Source organism: Accipiter gentilis, chromosome 31, assembly GCF_929443795.1.
Source record: "Accipiter gentilis chromosome 31, bAccGen1.1, whole genome shotgun sequence".
NCBI classification, from domain to species: domain Eukaryota; kingdom Metazoa; phylum Chordata; class Aves; order Accipitriformes; family Accipitridae; genus Astur; species Astur gentilis.
The window spans coordinates 20,417,915-20,444,126 of NC_064910.1; the positions used below are offsets into that span (position 1 = coordinate 20,417,915).

The 26,212-nt window shown below is 41.6% G+C and overlaps 1 protein-coding gene across 2 annotated transcripts in view; it reads right to left on the bottom strand.

Moving 5' to 3' along the window:
• The window catches only part of CTPS2 (CTP synthase 2), an 87,448-nt gene that overhangs the window by 36,638 nt on the left and 24,598 nt on the right, over positions 1–26,212 (bottom strand). For both annotated transcript variants that reach the window (XM_049834152.1, XM_049834153.1), the window contains exons 10-13: positions 23,390–23,478; positions 22,529–22,623; positions 21,614–21,676; positions 14,234–14,277 (exon numbers count right to left, since the gene is read on the bottom strand). In XM_049834152.1, the coding sequence (XP_049690109.1) occupies positions 14,234–14,277; positions 21,614–21,676; positions 22,529–22,623; positions 23,390–23,478 (291 nt within the window). The remainder of the gene's footprint in view (positions 1–14,233; positions 14,278–21,613; positions 21,677–22,528; positions 22,624–23,389; positions 23,479–26,212) is intronic.

Genomic DNA, 26,212 nt, shown 5'->3' on the forward strand with positions numbered 1-26,212 from the left:
GGCTTGAGCACTGTAACTGTGCTGAGGGCCCACTGTCCCTACCCAGTGTACAAAGACATCCACATCAGAGTGCACACTGGTCCATGCGGTCACAAATTCAGAATACTCATTCTCCCAGCTCCTGCTGTTTAACGTAAAAGCCAAAATTGTTTTAGACAGAGGAGCGAGAACCCAGGATTCCCCATCTTCCTCACATGCACACAAAGAGAATCAAGAGTATCCTACCACATCACCATACCAACTCAAGCTGTAGGCTTGCTTTAAAAGAAGGCGTCACTAACTGACATTATATCAGGCCCCTTTCTATGAAACCATATTAAATGAATTGTAAGAGTATATACTGGATTAGGCCCTTCGAGGATCGAGACAACCAGATGTGTCATTTCTCACTCACTAGTAGGATTATTACATTGACAGACAGTAGTCCTGGACTTGCATGAAAACAAATTATAGGTTATTTCTAGGCAAGAAAAAAGCTAGGCAAAGGCGTTTCTTACTAGCATTTTCACGCTTTGGGATTTAGGCATCTCAGCCCCAAGTAATTCCTACATTATGTGCCCATGTCATTTATTAGGGGCACCTCTAGACATCTTTTGAACAGTCCATCAGGTTTGCATTGTTGAGAGTAACAACAATGCTTTGAAAACAAACTACAGAACTCAATTCTCTCTCTCCTCACCAATTCCATTTTTGGGATGAAGAAGGGTTCTTAGATACAACTGAGACATCTATAGAAACCAGGAATCTCCAAGGTCAGAGGACAGCTGAGAGAAGACTTAATGTCACCACAGAAGTAACGAACTTGCTAGTGTCCCTTGTACAGCATTACCTTACTTACACTTACTTTGCCCTACCTGAAACTCAGCAAAATGTCACTCCTGCATAAATCCGTATGTGCTTTACTGGAATGGAGATTTATGCATTTTTGATCACTCTTAGGAATTCTAAAAAACAAATCTGAGTTTAGAAAGGAACAAAAAGTTTTAGGGTTTTAGTAATGACACTAACTGCAAATTTCAGCTGTGGCGGTAATGACCTTATTGTGCTGCTACATGAGCCAATGTTCAGTAAGTGGAAGGATAAAACCTCTTCTTGAAACACATCCTCCCTCAGAACTGTCTCGTGTAACAGAATATCTACATCACAGGGAGTTGCAGTGATATAATAGTTTGCCTGCCAGATGTGTACATATGACAGCAAAAGCTGACACATATAGCTACAATGAATAACACATCACCAATTTAAAGCTGACTACAAACAATGCATCATATTAAATCATTCATCCCTGTAGCAGCCGCACCCAGTCCTGTTTATGGAGACACCTTCAATGTCTCATTAGGTATATGTCACAAGGTAGGGCCTGGAAGAAGCTCTTGTCAGGGTAATCCATATAGTTCAAGTTTAATTTGTGAGATGAGACAACCTTTGTAGATGTCACCACTGGAGGTTTTACAAACAATGGCAGTTTTAACATAAGGAATGCATCACCTGTGACACATAAAGGATTTTACAACCCATCCTCAACTTCCATCGAACAGTTCCGTGCCTCAAAGCAATGCCAGGTTCTCTGCAACAGCTGTAGTGCAGTTTGCTGAACTTCTCACCCATAATTATTATATCTTTTTCAGAAAATTTAACTGGATGTTCCCTTCCCTCTCAGTCTGTCCTTTGTCTCCTCCTGGCTTGACAGTAAGAACCCATGGCCCTGGCAACATTGAAAAGTTCTATCACAACTCTGCTATTTGCACTAAGAGTTAGCTCCCACAGCTACCAACATAAAAAAGGTCCCATGTAGAAGACTGACTATCAGTATCCCAACTTTAAAGCCTTCTCCTTTTTGCACAGTGCAAGAATGTCTGAAAACAGTTGCAGGACTGATTCTCTGCAGAACTCACCAAAGCCCTTATAGCCAAAATGAATACACATCATGGTAGCAGCAGAAATCTGCAACTCCACAGCTTTCCTTTTATTATTTGCAAATTACCTACAGTACAACTATTTCAAAAAATGTATTCCTACTGATTATTGTACATACCCCATATTTAACTTCAGATGCGGCATGGGGATTGGTATTTTACAACAGCCATAGATACACGTACATTCTTTATATTAGCATTAGTTCTATACAAATACTGCTCTGCTTCTTTACTCAATAAGAAATCAAACTTATTTGACACCTGTGCAAGATTTCTTTGCAAATCAGGTAAGGAATAGCATGTTCCACAGAGTCCCTAATCCAGCCCAGTTTGCTTAAAATGTGCCATCATCTTTCTCCACTTCCACTCCAGAAAGTAACCGAAGTTAACAAAAGGCTTTCATCCAGTGACTGATGTCTGGAAGCTAGAGATGATGCACAAGCAGTATACAAGTAGAATAAGTGAATACTAAGCACAAACCCACCTCCTGCTCTTTCTTTCCAAATACACAACATTCACAAATATATGTTCTCCATTATAGCCAACTTCACCTTGACAGTAGACATTTCTATACTGCAGTCAGGATGTAACATAAGCCTCACAGAGATTCCTCAACTAGCTTTAAAGTAGTTGGGCTCACATACAGGTAACAGTGGTGCTGCTACAATAAAATACACCAAAGAAGGTGGAAAAATACTGGAGGGTTAGGGCGTTAACCCATCAGCAAAGGATTAAACAGGATGACCAAGACAGTTACTGCCCTGAGGTGACAGCCCCACCCCTGTGGAAGGTGCCCTGTCCTTTCCAGCAGTGTCAGTGAATGGCACAGAAATCCATTTGTAGACCGACCCAATTTATAGTCCAGCGCGTTAAGGTAAACAAGAAGCATGGATTCACATACCATTCAGCCATCAATGGTGGCAGGAAGGATGTGACAAGGGCCAAAAAGATAGCACCTGAGTTACCATCCCACTTAATCCATCATTAAACATGCAGGAAGCCCATGTGACCATGATGCCATAAGCTTCACCACTCCTACCACTACCAGTGGTGCCCAAACTTCAGTCATCCCTGCAGCTTGTATTCTCTTACTCTCCAATGTGATTGGAATTGCTTGCTCCAAATATGCCAGCAAACCAGTTTACTAGGGCAATACTCAGCAATCGCGAATTTTGAGTGAATATTGAATCTGCAGACACCATCACCATCACAAGCATCACAGGGACATGTGCATGATGTGCATCCCTAAACGGACTTCCAACATATCATCAACTTAGTTCTTTTTTTGCTAATGGCTTTGTATCTAAGCTACAGTAAAAATGTCAATTCCAAAAGGATACCGTGCTTATTAACATGATTTTTCTAGCCCAGGGCAAACCCAATTGAATTACATCATAAACTGCAGGAGCGATACATCTTCATACATCCAAGGAAGAGCAGCAAAACACCATAACCAAAGCTGGACTGCTGCTTCTACACTGAGAGTCAGCTTGCACAGACATCAAAGCTTGGTACCAAGTGCTGTTCTTCAGCATAGAGAAATCCTGCCATCTGCTAGTCACACATTTAATAGTGGCAAGAGTAATATATTATCTTCCCCTACTTTTGTTCGAATTCTTGGTCAGTGACTAGAATTCCTTACCCCTGGCTATCATTCTGCCATTGCTGGGTTGTGCTGGATAAACTGTACCTATTTCAGAATAGCACTTATGTCCTACAATGGGGTCTTCTGGTACTGGGACCTGTCAGACTGAGTTCTGTTGCTGATTCTGATACAGAGTTCAGAGATGCCAGACAAATTATTGGAGGAGGGCACTGCGGTCTAAATGAGAGGGGACAAAGAGCTGGGAGATCAAACCACTAATCCCAACTCTGCCACTCTCTCATTCAGATAGCTTCTTACAGATTACAGTGCCTTGTGAATAAAGCTGATGTAAGGACACTGGATTCAACCCCAGATTTGGCATGCAACTCTTGAGCAGGTCACCTAAATTTCCAGACATTGGTCTCCCACTTCCATTGGAAGATGTTTCAGTAAAACTGGTTATGCTATTTTGCAATTAGGTGTTCTCTAATGAACCCTTAACAAATTAACAAGGCTAATGTACTGAATTCCTTGAGTTGTGGTCCCTCGAAATGCAATTCTTCTTCCATACTACTAAGCATCTTACTACTTCGTGTTCAAGACAGAGAGGTGCCTTTGGTACAAGTCATTTGAATACTTAAAAAAAAGTTTTGCAAATACTGTAAGGTCAACGATACACATCAGGCACACTAGCTTCCTGACACTGCTTCCAGAAGGGATAAAGCAGTAAGTGCGGTGAGGCTACCACAGGCAGGAGCTGTAGGCAATGAGAATTAGCAGATGGGGAGCAGAAGCCTTAGCAGATCACCTGGTCATGCACTATTACTAAAGTTTCACCATCTACCAAAGGTGGAAAACAGGATGGAAGGAGAAAGAGAAAGCTGTTTGTTTTTTCATTTTGCTTGCAGAAAGAAGAGGAAAAGGACTTATGATTATCTTATTGTCACGAATGACCACAGAGTTCATGCCCCAGTTTGGTGTACGGGACTTGCGCTAATCCATAGGATTCATTCTAGAACCTTGCATTCTAGACCAGGACTCCCAGACTTGCTTGTACCACTACCACCATCTACCATAGCAGCAGTAGAGGTTCTGCTAGTGATGACAGCAGCAGCTCCTGACTTCCTGTTGAGCCAAAAAGCAAACACAGGACAAAGTGCATTTCCAGCTTCATCCTTCAGTTGGACTAGACAAAGACTGGGGGACGCCTGACCCCAGTTCTCCGACCCTCAAGCTAATGCCAAGCTTTTGTGCTGAATTTCAAATCAGTGTATTTGTCCTCCCCACAACAAGCTTGAAATAAAGTGTCAAGAAACTTGACAAAGTCTTCCACTTTTAAAGACCTGTAGCCTGCCACCTCCCTGTAAAATGACATACAGGTTCTCTTCATCAACCAAGTGCTTCAGGCACTATCTAAATCTGCAACACCATGAGCGCCCAGAGTGGTGAACAAGCTGTACAGCTTTGGACACAGTATCTCAAGCAGGATAGGAACTAACTGGAGAAAGTCAAGAAAAGATGAGTAGATCCAAGAAGCAGGATTCCCAAAGGAAGACTAAACTAGCAAGGACTTCTGAACCAAAAAAGGAAGACAGGATTTCTCTGATACATTAAAGGCCATTTTAAGAAGGAAGACAACAGGTCTGTTCTCCCCATCTTTGGAGACAGGAAAAGCAAAGGGCTTAAGTGCAGCAAGGCATGTGGACATATAATAATATTGTCTAATAGTAAGATAAAGAACCACAAGGGATGGACCAGATAAGAAGGTTGTGGAGTCCCCATTATTTGAGGCACTTAAGAATATGTTAAGCAGACATCCAACATAAATACTGGTGATCCCACTCTAGGGCAAAGGGAAGAATTAATTATATGATCTCCGGAGGACTCTTCTAATACTCTTCTCTGAGACTTTGAGGAGTATAAGCACATGCAAGCAGGCTGCTAATGCAAGGTGTATATCTACACGATTCATCTAGCAGAGCTTGCCTAGTCTTCTCAGGAAACCTCCTACTACCTGTCATAGAACCCTACACTCATACACCTGCCATTCCAAAAACACCCATTCTAGCCCATCCATCTCCTTCAGACCCACAAAGCTCTTGGCTTGGAGTTATAAGTGACGCAATGATGACTGATTCTCAATAAGTGATGCATAGGGTGAAAGATCTAGTAAGTGAGCCTGGAGCTAAGCACCCAAAAATGACAAAAGCAGACATCAGGCAGATTAGAAACCACACGGAGAAACCACAGCCAGAGCCAGCAACTCAGCAGTTACAAAACCAGCAGTGTTGGGTCCTGAAGCATCAACCATGGGCTGAATATCACTCAAAAATACCCCACAGATCATCAACAGAAAGTGATTTCAGAACCTGCAGAACACAATACTGTTATGAAGGCATTCCCAAGAAGGAATCATTTTTCAGAACCTTAGATTCACCTCTCCCATTTAGAATGCTTCAGTCTTTTTCCATTGACATCATGGAGTGTTTTGATTCTTAATAGTAGCAACTAAGATTTTATCCTGGAGAAAATTCATCACTCTCCTGTGCTAAGGTACAGCACCAAATTTGAAGAACTGGCTTTGGCATTGGTGATTATCAACTCAGACAAAGAGCAAGTAGCTTGTTCATATTTTATTTATCTGGATCTTTTTAAAACAAATTTATGTTTACCATTTTCCAAAAGTCCATTATCATAACGAATGCTATACCTATCCCCATAGGAGCCTTTTTCAGGCTTCTTTGGACGTGATACATCTTGAAGTGTAAAATACACAAATTTAATAGAGAAAACCTCTCCAGGATGGCCTATAAAGACCAAGCAAACCTACATCAAGTGCAGTGGTGGGTACTGATGACAACCCATTTCAAAGATAAAAAAAAAAAACATTACTCATTTCTACTGCCAAGGTATCCTATTCCTGACTATGAAAACACAATAAAACTAGTGCACTGACTCAATGACAAACGCTAGTTTCATAATTAGGGTGGAGCATGCAAGCAACTATAAAGGTTGCTCCAATCTGAGACTCTCACTTCTGCTGGATGCATTTGAAAGCTCTGGATTTTGAGTGAGGTAAGCATAACTTAAACATACTGGGTGTTTCAAATCCTTGAACCTAACTTAGATTACCTTTTTCCTTGGGAGAGTTGGTCCAGTTTTACAGGGGAAAAAAACCAAAACCACAAGAATCTTTTTTCATCTAGGTTAAGTATTAACCATTTCACATGGTTAGTAAACCAATGAACTGTGACAGATGTATTTCAAATTCTGATGCACAGGATTGTAATTCTCTGCTTTGTTTGCAGTCATTCTTCAAGACAACATCTGAGAAACATGGAACATTTACTCAATGATAACCTTCTGAAGTATTTTACCCAGTATGCTTTAATGGAGGGTAGCACCAGTGCACTGTCCATTGGTGGGCTGAAAAATCTACTTCAGAATCAATTTGCACAGTATCTGAAGGTAAGTTTCACTCTTATATTCACTGTGCTTCCTATGAAATGGGTAGGAAAAAGGAAATACAGGCAATGATGTTGCAAGGCAGATTATTGTGCCCAAATGGTTTCCCTGACTCCATAAATAATCCTTAAATAAGGGTTGGCTTATAAAATTTCATTCACATTAATGAACAGTAGAGCCAAACAGATATCTGAGTAGGGAGTTTGTAACAAAGGCCTATGAAATAAAATGCAAAAATCTAAGGAGCTGCTTTGTTCGGGTTTTTTTTATGTAAGCCAAATTTCATCTGAGTCCTATAAAATATTTTTTGTTTCAGTCTAAATAATAAATCTGGAATCTAGAAAATATATAGAAAAATCTATAAACCAACTAAATCAGTAGGACACATTTAAAGGTAAGAGATATGAGCCAATTTCTCTCTCTCAATTAAGTTCCCACCATCACAAAATAAAAGGTTTGCTATTCCAGAAAGATGCCAAGTAAAGAAAAGACATGCCACCAAGCTAGAGAGAAATACCCACTTCCTGTAGCTGGAAAAAATCTAGGTTCTGATTTCATATATATTCTCTGTCAGACCTTTCCTGAACTGCATTAGTACAAAATTTAGATTCTTTTGCTAGACAAATCCTTAAATACTGTGTTTTGGATAGCTGACAAAAGCAATTTTTGCTAAAGGTCTGAAAGAAGTTGCACCTCAACAGAAAAATCCAGTATTTTGCAAAATATGGTAATCCAATTTAGTCATTTCATTAACGTGAAGTGGCTAATTAAAAAAAAAAAAAAACCAAAGGTTTTTTCCCTTAAAAACATGTCAGAAATTAACTGCCAAAAATTAATAGGAAGTGTAATGGCAAACTCAGAAATATAACGCTTTTTATATATATTAGCTGTAGACAATTTAGCACCATACCCATTTTCACAGAAATATGGAAATGGAAGGACTCAGGAAAAGCAATACTCATGTTTTCTATCTAGATAACAGACATTTTCAAGCATCTACTCTTCGCAGAAATATATGGCATCATAATAAGTCAACATAAAAGCACAACAGGACATTACGAAACATATATAGACATAAAGTATGAAGAAAGAAAACATTTTTTAAATTTAAATTACAAATCAAAACTGTTTTTATATTCTTTAACTAGCCTGATCAGGGATGTTATCAGAATACTCACTGCATCAGGGTGTTACATGCATACTTACCAGACACAACAAATTAAAGGAACCAATAATCTAAACTGGAATTAATACATTAGCAAGGAATTTTCAACAATGAATCCAGTATTTCTAGTAAGGAGGGGAAAAGGGGAGGGAAAGAGACTCTCAGGTCCTGGTCCAAAGCCTAATGAAAGTAGCAACATGTTTTCAAAAAGCGCATGCAGGGCCCAAATTAGTATCTAATAAATCAGTAAGTGGTATGCATATCAATTTTTATTGGTGGCTATGTACATGCTGCAGCTATTCCACCTGCTCCATTTCCTAAATTCCAAATTTATGCACAAGACTGAAGTAACCTGAGTAATACTTGATACTTCTCAAATGGTTATCATATCTTTGTTAACATTTTTGGCAGGCAATAGCAAGCACTGTATTTCTAGTTTAACCAGTAAAACTGGTAAATACAACACTACCAGTAACATCTTCAAGTAACACTGACAGCTATTGACTGCATCACTTCTTGGCAATATTCCTCATAGGAAAATAGTTGTGGCAATCTATTTCATTCTCTTTTTTTTGATTTTTGTTTGTGTTTTTTTTTCTTTTTTTTTTCCCTATAAAACCAGGATACATTCTCTCTTGATAACGTTATTAAATCGTTGGACAAAAATAATGACGGAAGTGTCAGCTTTGATGAGTTTGTGATGCTTGTAAAAAAGATAACTGGTACAGAATAGTAAGGCACCTGCAAGAATGAATATCACTGCTTTGAAGGAGAAGAACCTGGTGTTCGTGTACATTATACGTACACCTAAATCCCCAGATTTGTTACAATTTTAAAACGTACAGAATAAAGATTTGACATATAACAAAGTATGTCTTGTGTTGCGTTTTCTGCACATTCGCTAGCCACACTTACCAGCTAAGCTGCCTCACAATTAGTTCAGAACCACCTGTTTCTATTTCACACTGCATTTGAGAAAGTGTCATTTAACAAACACTGCTTTACTTGAGTTATTATTTGCACCTCTAGAGCAATTCAAATCAAATGGTTTCTAAAACACACAAAAAGAAAGATGTATCATTCCATCTGAGGAGTGTCCCTTAGTGTATACTACCCAATACTCCTCCCAGTTCAGCTTCATCATTCACATAAGATGACACTTCCATATGGTAAACAGTTCAAATTTTTAAAACATAAAGTACTTATTTTCAATAACAATGCAACAATACTAAGTATGATGACTGTAACATTACACGTTCATTTTTAATTATATTTACAAAAGCATGTACTTTTTTGTTATGACTCTTGTAAATGGGAATACATAAGTACATACAGGAACTGAGTCATTGCTGTTGCAATTAAAACATTCACTACATTTATTTGGTGCAGTTTTAATCTTTTCATTGCATGATTCCCTGTGATATATGTATTTTCACACATGTAATTCATGAGCATTATTATTTACTTTAAGAGGAAATTAATGAAAAAGAAGAGAAGTGAGAAGAATGGAAATTTTGAAGACAAGTAATTTAGGCACTAAACCTACCACAGAACTTGTAATTTTGGGCTGAATTTTAACAGCAACATCATCCATTATCCTGATAAATCAGTTAGATCTCAGAGTTACTTAAGGACTTAAAGGCTCAACTTAATTGCAAAGCCCATCAAGTGCATTCAAGATCCCACAATAAAGTGGTTTCCTATCCCTGAACTTCCCCTCCATGAAATGAGGAATAATGTACTCCACACCAGTGATGCATGAATAGAAGACTTAAAAATTATTATATTTAAACATGATATGAATGTTCTAACAGGCTCCTGGGCCATTCTTTTACATGAACCCTTCAGTTGTTAAAATGTGTTATGTTTCTTGGTAGAAAAGAAAATAATAGTATTTATTACTTTTTTCTGGTTTATGAAAAAAAATTATTCTAAATTAACAATATGCTTTGATTTCAAAACTAAGTATACACCACACACATTTGCTTACTAAGCTACGTTAGCTACCTTACACACAGAAGTAAAATCACAGAATTTTAAGAGGTGCTTTTGCATGAGTGGGACATACATTCCTTCTCATCTCTTAGACAACCTTTGAAATTTTTTAATTCAATCGAGTTACTGACATCCTGAATAGGAAAAGTGGTCATCAAGAAACAATCATGTTGTAAGAGTGTCACCTACTGGCAAAATCTATTTTTGCACAATTTCTCTAGTTACAGAAAATGCATTTATTTTACCTGGTATAATATCTGAAGTTTCATGATCTTACACAAGGTGCAATAGGTCATAAAGAACAACAGTCACAATTAAAATTAGCTTTTTTTAAATTTAAAAAAACGAACCAAACAAAAAAGCACATTAGAATTATTTCTGGAAAGAGTCTTTTTTTTTCCTTCTAGAACAGTATTAGATGCAGTTGCAATAAAATGTACAAAGAACATAATTAAAAGGCTCATCCAAAAAAAAATAAATCGAAGTTTAATATTAGAGGAAGACAAGGAAAGTGGAACAAAACAAGTAACTCTTTTGCCATCCAGTGAATCCAGTTCATTAGCATTCACAGAGTATACAGTTTCCTTTTAAAGGGGTTAATTTTAAAATTATTACTTGCAACAGAAAACTCATGCTAAGCACTACTGTCAAGCAATGCATTACTTTCCTGAACAGCTATCTTCCTGCAAAGAACAGTAACAATTTACCTATCGTTGTCATCCAAAAGGCTAGAAAGTAAAGCAGAAAGCTTAAGAATACATAATGGCAACATGAGCTGCACATAATCAACCAAGATGACATTGAGAACTTGAGGGACTGTGATTGCTGCTCATGCACCTCCCTCATTTTCCTTACTGAAATCAAACGTGTGTTAAACAGGAACTGAAGCCAAAACCTTTTGATAGTGTAAACGGTATGGTCTGGTGAATACAGATAACTGCCATATTGGGGGGGGGGTGGTCCTTCAGACTACACATTTTTAATTTAAGCCTAAATGGAAATATGTAATAGCTACTTCAAATCTCTCAAACACAGCTTATAAATCACAGCTTATTAATATTTTCAAATTCTAGGTCTCATTTCCTTTAAGTTTTCACCACATTGATATTCACCTTTAGGAATTCTTTTTTCCCCTACAGTATTTGAAATACACAGTTTTGGCTGGTTTACACTATTAAGCCATGAACTTCCATTATTTGTATCCAGAGACTACTAGTTTTTCCAAGGTATTTGAAATCTTAACTCTGCAATACTTGCAGTCATGTACACGTCAATATAATTGATATCAATATTCCCCAAAACAAGCAATAGAGGGTTATACAGGGTTTCCCTCCTATCTAAAGTTACTCATGGGTGCTTCTGCAGAACCCAGGTTGAGCAACATTGCTGTAATGATAATCAACAGAAACAGACAAACAACTAAAATGAAACAGATATTCAGCATTGCAGGCAACTCTCTACATTTGCACATTCAGTTGTACATTTGTCATGGTTCAAAACAGAACAAGTCATAATTGCCTCATCACATAAAAACCTTTTACAATGCTCAAAACTCTTTACTAATAAGACAATGGTCTTCTATAGTACAATAACTTGTGTTATTTTAATTGAGACAGTTGCCAGTAATATCATTTCTCATTATTTCAGCCGCCTGTTTTTTTCCTTTGGAAGCCTAATTCTGAGTTACATGATTACTTGACAATGTCAGGTTTTATTTCTAATTAAAAAAGTTCAAATTTCCATAGATGCAGACAAAAAGGAAGCGAAGTAGACCAAGATATTTTATATGTACTTTAGAAGAAGCTATCAACTTTGGTGAGTACAGTTCCAGGTATTTGAATGCTTAGCAAATTCAGAAGGGATGTAAGTAGCTGCATATTTTACAGTTGTCCCCCAGTTCCCCTGCCAAGCTACATTTTTTAACTTTTTCCTTTTTTCCTTTTTCTTAAAAATAAGAGAAAATACAGCTACTGCCTCACCAGTGCCCTTCTTCTCCCTCTTCAGTTTCCAAAGGAGCAGGAAATGAATGAAAAATACACTGCTTTGCTCCTAGGTTGGCACTCATTTGAGCCACTCAGTGTCATCACAAAGTATTATCAGTACTGATATGGTGTTTCCAATTAACTTTCTTGGATAATGAAACATCTGCATCAGTTTGGTAGTTCACAAGCTTTACTAATCTGCTTCTCATCCAATCGTTTTTATTGATTTGTTATTATATAGAATAGCTAAAGAGTTTTTAGCACAAGATGGACTCTGCTAAGACAGATTATTTAGTAGTTATAATTATTGATAGTGCAAATTCCCCCTGTGGAATGATTTACATCTGTTTCTTGCCCAGAACTGAGATGTCAAAGATCAGATTAAAATGCTGAAATATGACTGGTAATAACCAATTTCAGAACCTTAATGTAGCTCAGAACAAAAGAATATCCATTATATGTACTGCAAACATACTGCTTCAATTGTAAACACTGTATTAATCTTCTATGACACATACATTCACTCCATTATTTTCTTAATTTTATGTCCACATAATTTTCTCTTTCACACATATACTTTACTTGCCCTTGAATGCAAACTGCAAATCACTCAGTTAATTACTTGTGGAATAAAATTTTGTCCTAGATATATTGTACTAATACACACTAGCATTTCTGTAATAGAAGAAACTGCCAGTAGGGCTGCATCAGACAAGCATCTGTGTTCCTGCCTTTAGCTAAGTGTGGAGCTCTGCATTGGAGCTACTGTAAACAACCCTTAGAATAATGGAGAGAAACCCGCAGTTCCAAAGAGTGACTCATCCCCTCCTGATGATCTGACTGCATCCTGAAAAGGTACCCGAGGTGACTAGCTGAAATGCAGTCATGAGAAGTTAAATAAAACTGGCACTAAAAAGCCCTAGAAATAAAGGTGCCCTAGAATCAGTCTTCCGTACTATCCCTCTTGCTTCCCAAAAAAGTTACAATAAGCTTTCAACATCTTCCACATTTTACAGCACATTACGACTGTGAAATCGACCCCTACAGTGAAAGGCTATGCCTTTGCATACATTCAAGAAGGGTGAAGGAAGAGACCTCTTACGACGGCAAGCCCACAAATTTGATACCAAATGCAAAGTTTACCTCTGTTCACCTGAGGACATTTCCAAATGCCACCAAGTTTTAGCAGCAAGTCTCACACTGAAACTCTGAAGGTCTCCAATTTACCTTCAAAAGTTCAGACTATATTACCTCTCCTGTGCATATAAACAACCTTGACAAACAGGTGAAATGCTTTAAAACCCTTCAATTTGCATGTTTCAGACTAAGCAGATGTGGAGAAAAATACGTTTTACTTACAAATTCCAACAAAACTCTTCTGAAGGAAATTGATACAGAAACAGTAGGTCACTATGAGCAACCCATTTAATTTATCACTAGAACAGATGTTTACATCTTACACCAACATACTACTTTATTTCTCACACATATATCTGTTCTTTTTCATTTTCTTAAAACCCTCTCTTACTGATCATTTTTTAAGTTTTACTATTATGATAATATGATACCATACTCTCCTGAACCAGGAGATACCTGGAAGAAGTCCACTCTAAAATTTGACCATTGGCATATGATATAGAGCCCTGTCATATCCACAGCATTGAAATTTTTCTCAAAAGGAGGACTGTGAGATGCATGGGGGAGGATGGTATAGTAGTTATTTATACTAATATATAAAGGAAAGACAAGAATTTTTCAACAGCTTTCCATATAATCCTTTTTATATAAATTTTTATTTTTATAATAGCTTTTTGTATTTTGTTCTCTAGTAAAGCCAACCTAAACGTTGTCTACTCCCAGCATCAGTATACAGCCAAGGAATCTATTAGAAAAATTACAAAAATAAAAGCTAAGGCAAATCACAGAAGCAAGCAGGTGAAGGCAAGGGACTGTTAAAAGAGAATACCTTCATAAACAATACTGAATAGGGACAGCAGACACCTCTTCATGTCCTACCATGTAAAAATATAGATAGATCTTAACTTACACAGAGGTAACTCCCTTTTTAACAAAAGATATATATTCATACAATATATGCAGGGGGAAAAAAAAAATCAGTACTTACAACAGGGTTTTTTGTGTCTGGGTCAAATTCTGTAGAATTTGCATCTGAAACAGAAGTTCAAAACAAACACAGTACATTTCCATCGTTCTACATGCACAACAAACTCATCATAACAGTTCTGTGGCATTTTCGGGCTTGCCTGCTTTTAAGCTACAATCTTATATGTTGAAACACATACTGCACCACTTTTGAAGCTACCGCAGGAAGCATATGACCTCAGTCACACACACTCCTTTCCTATTTCCCAAAACTTCTTCCTCTCAGCTCTTAGTCATAGAAATTCATTCAATAGTAGTAGTATTGCAGTAGTAGTATGAAGAGATTTAGCTCACCAGTGAATTGTGGCTATGGTTTGGCTAATCCAACTAATGAAAGCAAGTGAGAAAACCACTTCCCACTTTTAACTCCTGACCACCTGCACACTCCAGAGACTGCAGAGGTGAACTGTAAGCATACTTTCTCCTACACTGGTTAGATCAAGAAGCAGGCTTCAAGCAATCTGCATAATAAGAGTGCCTACTCCCTTGTACAGAAAGGTAGCACAGGGTGCTTAGCTGAAAATGATCACGTTGCAAGAGCTAAATACCTAATGATCATAGGATCTATACAATAGTTGTAATAACAGATACACCTTTCACACTGTCGTGGTTTCAGCCCGGCCGGTAACAAAGGACCACGCAGCCGCTCGCTCACTCCTCCGCCCCCCTCCGGTGGGATGGGGAGGAGACGGAGGAGAGAAAAGGAAAAGAAACTGGAACCTCGAGGGTTGAGATAAAGGCAGTTTACTGGGACAAACACAAAAAAGATTACAACAACAACAACGGCACTAATGAAAAAAAGGTATACAAAAAAGAGTGATGCACAGTGCAACTGCTCACCACCCGGGACCCGACGCTCCGCCACTTCCCCCACCGAAAAAAAAACAGAGACCACCCCCCGGCCCGCTCCCCATTTATATACTGGGCAGGATGTCACATGGTATGGAATAGCTCCTTGGCTAGTTCAGGTCAGCTGCCCCGGCTATGCCCCCACCTCCCAGGTTCCTGTAAAAATTAACTCTATCCCAGCTGAACCCAGGACATTATCCACCCCTTATTCTATACCATCTACATCATGCCCAGATCTTACTTTTTTTTATTTTTTTTCCAATCAACCACTACAACTTTCCTTGTCTTATATATAAGTATATGGACTCCACCCCCTGACCTCGCACACACACACACGGTGTTCCTTTAGCCTATGGGCTATCCCTCTAATGTGTCCATCAATTTTGGGGCTCTATCTGTTGTAACAGTTCTTCAGGATAAGAGAGAGATGGTGTGAGATGTTGGGTTGTTGTACGCTGCCTCTGGAACTTGTGGCTAGTACATTTGGTGCAACTCATGCCCCTGGTCTGCAGGTCGAAGATGTTGATCTTGAGGAAATTGGTGGGTGCCAGTTCAAGTTCTATCGCTGTTGTACTTGGCTCAGTTTCAAAAGTCCATCCTGTAGTCATTTGGATAATTCTCACAATAATACCCTTGATATGGCATATAGACACTATAGATACAATGACATGCATTGGCAGGTTATTTAGCAGTTAAATATCATACAGCCCAATTCACTGGCTATTCTCTCCCAAAATCAAATCTCCCTGAGGTACACATCGAACCTCCCCATCCTTCTGCATCACCCACCAGGTGTACCCAGGTCCTTGAGCAAAAACAACCCCTTGAATGGGTTTGCTTCTGCTTGAGGGAGGACTAACCCAGACTGTCTTTCCTAACATACTCCTCATGCGCACTACAGGGACTTTATCCCCTTCTACAGTATGTGGATCTCTTGGTTGGGCGGGGCCAGCCCGATTGGCGGATCCTCTAGTATTAACTAACCAGGTGGCTTTTGTTAAATGTGTATCCCAATGCTTGAAAGTTCCACCCCCCATCGCTCTCAATGTAGTTTTCAGCAGTCCATTGTACCGTTCAATTTTTCCGGAGGCTGGTGCGTGATAAGGGATGTGATACACCCACTCAATGCCATGTTCTTTGGCCCAGGTGTCTACGAGGTTGTTTCGGAAGTGAGTCCCGTTGTCCGACTCGATTCTTTCTGGGGTGCCGTGTTGCCATAAAATTTTCTCTTCAAGGCCCAGGATAGTGTTCTGGGCAGTGGCATGGGACACAGGGTATGTTTCCAGCCACCCAGTGGTTGCTTCCACCATTGTAAGCACATGGCACTTGCCTTGGCGTGTTCGTGGGAGTGTGATATAGTCAATCTGCCAGGCCTCCCACTGTTTATATTTCAGCCATCGTCCTCCATGTGACAGGGGTTTTTGCCGCTTGGCTTGCTTAATTGCAGCACATGTTTCACATTCATGGATGACCTGTGAGATAGTGTCCATGGTCAAGTCCACCCCTCGATCTCGAGCCCATCTATATGTTGCATCTCTTCCCTGATGGCCTGAGGTATCGTGGGCCCACTGAGCCATAAATAGCTCACCTCTACGTTGCCAGTCCAGGTCCACCTGAGACACTTCAATCTTGGCGGCCTGATCTGCCTGGTGGTTGTTTTGATGTTCTTCAGTGGCTCGACTCTTGGGTACATGAGCATCTACGTGACGTACTTTTACCACTAGCTTCTCTATCCGAACAGCGATATCTTGCCACAGTGCGGCAGCCCAGATGGGTTTACCTCTGCGCTGCCAGTTGCCCTTCTTCCATTGCTGTAGCCACCCCCATAGGGCATTTGCCACCATCCACGAGTCAGTATAGAGATAGAGCACTGGCCACTTTTCTCTTTCAGCAATGTCTAACGCTAGCTGGATGGCTTTCACCTCTGCAAACTGACTCGATTCACCTTCTCCTTCAGCAGTTTCTGCGACTAGTCGTGTAGGACTCCATACAGCAGCCTTCCACCTTCGATGTTTTCCCACAATGCGACAGGACCCATCAGTGAACAGGGCATATTGCCTCTCATTTTCTGGCAGTTTATTATACAGCGGGGCTTCTTCGGCCCGTGTCACCTCTTTCTCTGGCGACATTCCAAAATCTTTGCCTTCTGGCCAGTCCGTAATCACTTCTAACATTCCTGGGCGACCGGGGTTTCCTATGCGAGCTCGCTGTGTGATCAGTGCGATCCACTTACTCCACGTGGCGTCAGTCGCGTGATGCGTAGAGGAAACTTTCCCTTTGAACATCCAGCCCAGCACTGGCAGTCGAGGTGCTAAGAAGAGCTGTGTTTCAGTACCAACCACTTCTGAGGCGGCTCGAACTCCTTCATATGCTGCCAAGATCTCTTTTTCAGTTGGAGTATAGCGAGCCTCGGATCCTCGATATCCCCGACTCCAAAACCCCAGAGGTCGGCCACGGGTCTCCCCAGGTGCTTTCTGCCAAAGGCTCCAGGTAGGGCCATTCTCCCCAGCTGCAGTGTAGAGCATATTTTTAATATCTTGTCCTGTCCGGACTGGCCCAAGAGCTACTGCGTGAACAATCTCCTGCTTAATCTGTTCAAAGGCTTGTCGTTGCTCAGGCCCCCATTTAAAATCGTTCTTCTTCCGAGTAACTTGGTAGAGAGGGCTTACAATTTGACTGTAATTTGGAATATGCATTCTCCAAAAACCCACAACACCTAAGAAAGCCTGTGTTTCCTTTTTATTAGTCGGTGAGGACATAGCTGCTATTTTGTTGATGACGTCCACAGGGATCTGACGACGCCCATCTTGCCATTTTACTCCTAAGAACTGGATCTCCTGCGCAGGTCCCTTGACCTTACTTTCTTTTATGGCAAAACCAGCCTTCAAAAGGATTTGGATTATTTTCTTCCCTTTCTCAAAAACTTCTTCTGCCGTGTTGCCCCATACGATGATGTCATCAATATATTGCAGGTGCTCTGGAGCTTCACCTTTTTCTAGTGCAGCCTGGATCAGTCCATGACAAATGGTGGGGCTGTGTTTCCACCCCTGGGGCAGTCGATTCCAGGTGTACTGGACGCCCCTCCAAGTGAAAGCAAACTGAGGCCTGCACTCCGCTGCCAAGGGAATGGAGAAAAATGCATTAGCAATGTCAATTGTGGCATACCACTTAGCTGCCTTTGATTCCAGTTCATATTGAAGCTCTAACATATCTGGCACAGCAGCGCTTAGCGGTGGCGTGACTTCATTCAGCCCACGATAATCTACTGTTAGTCGCCATTCCCCATTGGATTTCTGCACGGGCCATATGGGACTATTAAAGGGTGAGTGAGTCTTGCTGATCACTCCTTGGCTCTCCAGTTGGCAAATCAGCTTATGGATTGGGATCAGGGAGTCTCGGTTGGTGCGATATTGTCGCCGGTGCACCGTCGTGGTAGCAATTGGCACCTGTTGTTCTTCAACCTTCAGCAACCCCACAACCGAAGGGTCTTGGGAGAGACCCGGCAGGGTAGACAGCTGTTCAATCTCCTCCGTCTCCAATGCAGCTATACCAAAGGCCCAACGGTACCCTTTTGGGTCCTTGAAATACCCCCTCCTGAGATAATCTATACCAAGGATGCACGGGGCCTCTGGGCCAGTCGCAATGGGGTGTTTATGCCACTCATTCCCGGTTAGACTCATTTCAGCTTCCAATACGGTTAGCTCTTGGGATCCCCCTGTCACACCAGAGATACAGATGGGTTCTGCCCCTTTATAACTAGATGGCATTAGGGTACATTGTGCACCAGTGTCCACTAGAGCCTTATATTCCTGTGGGTCTGATGTGCCAGGCCATCGAATCCACACTGTCCAGTAGACTCGGTTGTCCCTCTCCTCCACCTGGCTGGAGGCAGGGCCCCTCTAATCCTGGTTAGAACATCCGTTACTCACTTTCTGCACACGTAAATCGGAAGTCCCTTCAAGGGGATCGGAAATGAGATCAGCCCATCTACTGCGTCTGGGGGACTGCTCACGGGAAACTGGAGCAGCAGTTTTCCAAGAATTCTCTTTTCTGGTTGCTTTTTCTCGCAACTCCTGTACCCGTGCATCCAAGACTGAAGTGGGTTTTCCATCCCACTTCCTCATGTCCTCTCCATGGTCACGCAGGTAAAACCACAGGTTAGCCCGTCGAGTGTACTTTCTCTCTCCTCTCTCTTGGGCAGAGGAACGCTTACTCCCAATAACTGCGATGCGGGCCTGTACAGGTGAGGAGGAGGACAGATCCACTTTGAATTGCTGGAACTCTCGGGACAACTCCTCCACAGCTGAGACACAGGCCCGTAGGGAGGAAGAGAGACTCCCTTCGTATTGCCGGAGTTGGACAGCCAATTCATCCACCGTTTGTCCATAGCCTTCTCTCCAGGACATTACTGCCAATGAGTTGGCATAGGTTGGTGGTGCACTTCGTAGAAACTTCCGCCACATGGGTTGTGTGCATTGGACTTCATCTGGATCTGTGGGTGACTGCGCATTTTCTGGATCATTGTAAATCACCTCCAGCACGGCTAATTCTCTCAGGTACTGAATACCTCTCTCCATGGTGGTCCACTTGCCTTGGTGACATGTAACTTCATCCCTGAAGGGGTATCTTTCCTTTACACCTAACAGAAGTCGCCTCCAGAGGCTGAGGACTTGTGTTTTTCTCCCAATCGCCTTGTCGATGCCCCCTTCCCTAGACAGAGATCCCAGCTGCTTGGCTTCCTTACCCTCTAATTCCACACTACTAGCCCCGCTATCCCAGCATCGGAGCAGCCAGGTAACAATGTGCTCACCTGGGTGGCGGCTAAAATCTTTTCGCATGTCACGCAACTCACTCATGGATAGAGATCGGGTAATTATTTCAGGTTCTGCCTCTACCTCCTGTTCTCGCGATGACCCTGGTTCATCTTCATCTCTCGCTAAGCGAACTGATTTCTTTGTGTGTTTCTTTTTCTGTACAGGGGCGACTGATACTGGCACAGGCTGGTTCTCTGGTTCAGCTGCAGTGTCTGTCACCGGGGTAGGGGTAGTCATGGTACCTGTTGTCGTGGTAGGGGCAGCCACGGTGCTTGTTGTCGGGGTAGGGGCAGCCACGGTGTCTGTTGTCAGGGTTTGGGTAGCCACGGTACATGTTGTCCTGTTTTCCATCTTTTCCCCCTTTTCCCCCCGAGGGTGCTGCATAATATCAAGCAGTGTTTGGTAGATATTGGCCAGAGCCCAGCACAGTGCAGCGAGTTGTATGTCTTTGGAATAGCCACAGCATTTTTCTTTCAAATATTCTGTCACTTCATAAGGGTTCTGTAGTTGTTCGGGAGTGAACTTCCAAGTCACTGGCGGTGAGAAGTTCTCTAGATACTTGCCCATATGCTCCCACATGCCGTGCCACCCATGAGTCTCCAGCTTTGGGGGAGATCTCTGAGTGGTACTCTTAAAGAGCGTTTTTGTAGCCCTAAACAAGACCTGAAACATATTCAGGAGGCATAGCACTAACAGCACATTGGCTTGCGCATCCCAAGGATATTCAAAATTCTCAAAAGCTGTTGTAATTAGTCGGAAGGAGAAGAGGGAGGTGAACGGACGGGGGGAGGTATCCCCCCCTAATTTCCCCATGGATTGGGTGTAATTACCAATAAAATCCGACAGAAGGCGCCCAAAGTATGGAAATGATATCACTGCCTCATACAGATACCAGCTTAACCTCATGACCAGTGATGTAATCATTTCATAAGTCGACATTGCCCAGTACAGCAAAATGATAATCCCAATCACTCTCCCAGAGATGAGATACGCAACTACAGGCAATACATAGAGCATATAAGAGCTTACAAAACGCCACCATGTAAACAAATGAAACAACATTGTGACTAACATCTATATATCTAAGAAATGCGTTTGGCAAATTTGTTTCAACACGCTCTGGCCAGATCTGTCGTTATCTCAACCCTTCTGCCCCACGTTGGGCGCCAAAAAGGACTGTCGTGGTTTCAGCCCGGCCGGTAACAAAGGACCACGCAGCCGCTCGCTCACTCCTCCGCCCCCCTCCGGTGGGATGGGGAGGAGACGGAGGAGAGAAAAGGAAAAGAAACTGGAACCTCGAGGGTTGAGATAAAGGCAGTTTACTGGGACAAACACAAAAAAGATTACAACAACAACAACGGCACTAATGAAAAAAAGGTATACAAAAAAGAGTGATGCACAGTGCAACTGCTCACCACCCGGGACCCGACGCTCCGCCACTTCCCCCACCGAAAAAAAAAACAGAGACCACCCCCCGGCCCGCTCCCCATTTATATACTGGGCAGGATGTCACATGGTATGGAATAGCTCCTTGGCTAGTTCAGGTCAGCTGCCCCGGCTATGCCCCCACCTCCCAGGTTCCTGTAAAAATTAACTCTATCCCAGCTGAACCCAGGACACACACACAGAACAAAACTTCTTCTAAGCAAATCATATTCACACTAGCATACTGAGCTCACCTTTCCAATTCAAACAGTTTCTTGCAAATTCCACAACTGCTAATTGCATTCCCAGGCAAACTCCTAGAAGAGAAAACAAAAACCCCAGAATTTAAAAGGACAAAGAGTAGGACTGACAAAGTACTTGCTGTCCTGTCTTAAACTTGACTGCTTCAAAATCTTCGTACCCAGTGTATATACACAGAGTTACCAAAAAGCTAAAACAAAAACGGCTGCTTAATCTAAAACTCATTCTTCAAACTCGGCACACTGCAAATACATGTGAGACAATTATGTGCTTTAAGCCCTTTCAAAAATTTTTTTTCTTCCTCCCATCTGTTTTACCAATAATTACTGCAAAGAAAGCCTGGGTACATCCAGATTCAAATTTTGCTTTGGCAACTAGTCAAAGTAGTTGCTTACAAAATTGTAAGAAATGTGAAGTAGGAACCAAAGCTTCAGAGGCACTTACATAAACAGCATTTAGCTTACAGGCCAGATGGGCTCTTTGGACTTTACCATAATAAAATATACCAGTGTATCAACAAAAAATATTTAATATAGCAAATGTGTCCACATAGGTCCACAAACCAATGTTTTCTGCACACTGATTAATATCTATAATGAAGCTGATTTAATTACAGTGAGAAGCAACAACTCTCCACATAAAATGTGAATATAGCAAATAAAACTTCTGGAGTTGGGATAGTCTTTTTCTTCCTTCCTTATACAGCAGATGTAATATATGACTATGACCCTGGGCATTATTTACAAGGCAAATATTTACAACAGTACACTTACTTCCCTAAGATAGGATCCTTCCCTAGTGTGTGTTTGTTGTTTTGGGATTTGGGGGGGGGGGGGTGTTATTAATGCTATCAATTAGCTTGCTATACACCTCCAAAACACAGTAATTTCTGACTCTAACGATCTTACCAAGGAAAGGCTTTTTCTTTGTTCTTGCCCAGGAGATAGCTTGGAGTTTGCCTTCTGTTCCCCTAATTCCAAACCCTCCTGGGACCAGAATACCACTGTAATGACAGCCATATATAAAGCAATCAACATGTAGAATCAAGCCAGCAAAGGAAGTCCATACAAATTGAAGAAAGACTTTTGAGGTTATAACAAAGCAAGCACAATGCACAAAAGGCATGTTTTGTATGACCCTTCAGAATACACAAAATTTAACTCTAAATTTGGAGATTTGTCTCATCTACCCAGCCCAATTCTCATCTGACCAACCTCATGCTTCACAGTGAAATTCCCACTACTTAAATATGTATTGCTTAAATAAACTAGCTACATATTCACCACTCTAGGATCTTAACACCAAAACTTTGTCTACTAAGTAATACTGAAGAAATTTAATGCATTTTGACAACAAACATCCCTTTACAAATATAAATTGAAATCCCAGCAATGATTCTCAAAGATGTTTGCACAGTGCCACCAGCATTTACTAAGCTTTTATCTAACTACCTTTCACTATGATGCATGTTGACAAAGAAAAATCTTTGACAACTGACCTGCACTGTAAAGAAATCTAGGTATCCAAGAAAAAAAAGAACCACCAAAGAACTGCAACTTGTCTAAAGAGATTAAAGCAGAGTTTGAGTATATAGGTTGATACTATAATTTGCTATGTCTGAAGCTTGTCACCAACCTTGCACATCTATCCCTTTACGTAAGTAATGAAAATTTGGATGCACTGAGAAGTGATTTGCTGAAGCATTTTTCATCACATGAAATAAATATCATGGTCTGCATTTGAAATACAGCATATCCGATGCCACTTACTCTGCTTTGCACAGTTTGTGCCATGCCTGGTGATATTTCACCGAGTTCTCCGCTTCCATAGAACATTCAAGTTCTGTTGAATCTATGTACTAACAAAGAAAAACATGAAATAAAATACATGATAAAATAGTCTTTTCTTCCACAAAAAGAGCAGCATACACTATAAAACCAACTTTTTAATAGCATTGAGACAAACTATTAGAGTTTCAAGTGAATTTCCCAATAAACTGGTAACAACTTCACTGAAGACCCAATATTTGCTCTGAAGAGCCAGTATTTGCTCTAGTTGCAGCAATCCATGCCCCTTTCTTTGCACATAGCTCCAAAGTTCTGCCTGCCTCCAGTCCTCATTTTGCTATCCTCCAGGTAAGCAGACTTGCTAGAATGCTTCGTAACTGTGTACCCAGGTTTTCTTCCAATGGAAACCAGGGCACCAGTCATGGGGTGGTGCTGACCTTATCCTGACATCCAAATGAGGTATGACCAGGGTGTTCACCATCCTAGCTTTTGGGTGCCACAGTTTATCTAATCTTATCATAAGACTGGATAAACCTCCATTGCCTAGCCTGTGAGAAAGGCATTCCTGGGGACTGTCATGAAAGCATCAACTGTAGAGAGGGAGGCAGACTCATTATCTATGTCCTACTAGAAATACTGCATTAGAATCTGTACTACCATTAATAAGCATGGATCCTGAGGTACCACTAGAGCAAATGAGTGAGGCAGCTATGTACTACACTGAGGACACAAAAGAACAAAGTTTGATTCTTGGTTTTGTCAGTCTTTTCCTCAGAATAACATAATTAATAGCATCCTGCTATAGAGTCCATCCCCGATAAAAATGAGATCATCTGAAATGACAAAACTCATTTGTGTGCAGATTGCTGAAAGTTTTCCAGATAGGACTGTCCTCTAGCAGACATTTTCTATTTTTTCCACGCTCCAGAAGGCATCAAAAATACAACAGAAGAATAACTACTTACGAACGTTATTCTATACTAGTGGAATACTACGGGATCAACTAGAAGGACGCTTTATCATGCTGGGAGGTTGGAAAGAGAAACTAATTACAGCTGAATTTAATTGTGGTTTCCTTGCCAAGCATATTGAGCCAGCACATTTATCACTTCGAACAGCATCAACATTTCATCATTCAGATACGTGGTGGATACCACATAAAATATTAAGCAGTTCCTTCTGAACACAGGATTATGCGGCGAGCCTTTGGAAAAAAAACACTAAAAAGGAAGTTAGCACATGCAGGGAAGTACAGTAGAAGCCCTTGTCCGTTAACGTTTCTGGTGGGTGGACCCTGGCTGGACACTAAGTGCCCACCAAAGCCACTCCCTCCCTCAGCAGGACAGAGGAGAGAAAATATAACAAAAAGCTTGTGGGTCAAGATAAGGACAGGGAGAGAACTCTCAACCAATTACCATCATGGGCAAAACAGACTCAACTTGGGGAAAATTAGTTTAATTTATTGCCAGTCAAACCAGAGTAGGGTAATGATTGAGAAATAAACCCAAATCTTAAAACACCTTCCCCCCACCCCTCCCTTCTTCCCAGGCACAGCTTCACTCCCAAATTCTCTACCTACCCCCCACAGCAGTGCAGGGAGACAGGGAATGGGAGTTAAAATCAGCTCATCACACGTCTCCACTGCTTCATCCTCTTCAGGGGCAGGACTCATCACACTCTTCCCCTGCTCCAGCATGGGGTCTCTCCCACAGGAGACAGCTCTCCACAAACTTCTCCAATGTGAGTCCTTCCCATGGGCTGCAGTTCTTCACGAACTGCTCCAGCATGGGTCCCTTCCACGGGCTCCATAATCTTCCCAAGAAATGAGATGAAACTGATCACCTGTCATCTCCCCAGATCCTCCTTTTTGCTCTTTCTGAAGATTGGTGCAATATTTGCCTTTTCTACTCATAGAATCATTTAGGTTGGAAAAGACCTTGAAGATCATCAGTCCAACCATTAACCTAGCACTGCCAAGTACACCACTAAACCATGTCCCTAAGCACCACATCTACACGTCTTTTAAATACCTCCAGGGATGGTGACTCAACCGCTTCCCTGGGCAGCCTGTTCCAATGCTTGACAACCCTTTCGGTGAAGAAATTTTTCCTCATATCCAATCTAAACCTCCCCTGCCACAACTTGAGGCCATTTCCTCTCTTCCTATTGCCTGTTACTTGGGAGAAGAGACCAACTCCCACCTCGCTACAACTTCCTTTCAGGTAGTTGTAGAAAGAGGTAAGGTCTCCCCTCAGCATCCTTTTCTCCAGGCTAAACAACCCCAGCTCCCTCAGCCGCTCCTCATCAGACTTGTGCTCCAGGCCCCTCACCAGCTTCGTTGCCCTTCTCTGGACACGCTCCAGCACCTCCATGTCTTTCTTGTAGTGAGGGGCCCAAAACTGAACACAGGACTCGAGGTGTGGCCTCACCAGTGCTGAATATGGGGGAACAATCCCTTCCCTAGTCCTGCTGGCCACACTATTTCTGATACAGGCCAGGATGCCGTTGGCCTTCTTGGCCACCTGGGCACACTGCTGGCTCATATTCAGCCGGCTGTCAGCCAACACCCCCAGGTCTTTCTCTGCTGGGCAGCTTTCCAGCCACTCTTCCCCGAGCCCGTAGCGCTGCCTGGGGTTGTTGTGACCCAAGTGCAGGACCCGGCACTTGGCCTTGTTGAACCTCATACAATTGTCCTCGTCCCATCGATCCAGCCTGTCCAGATCCCTCTGTAGAGCCTTCCTCCCCTCGAGTAGATCAACCCTCCCGCCCAACTTGGTGTCATCTGCAAACTTGCTGAGGGTGCAC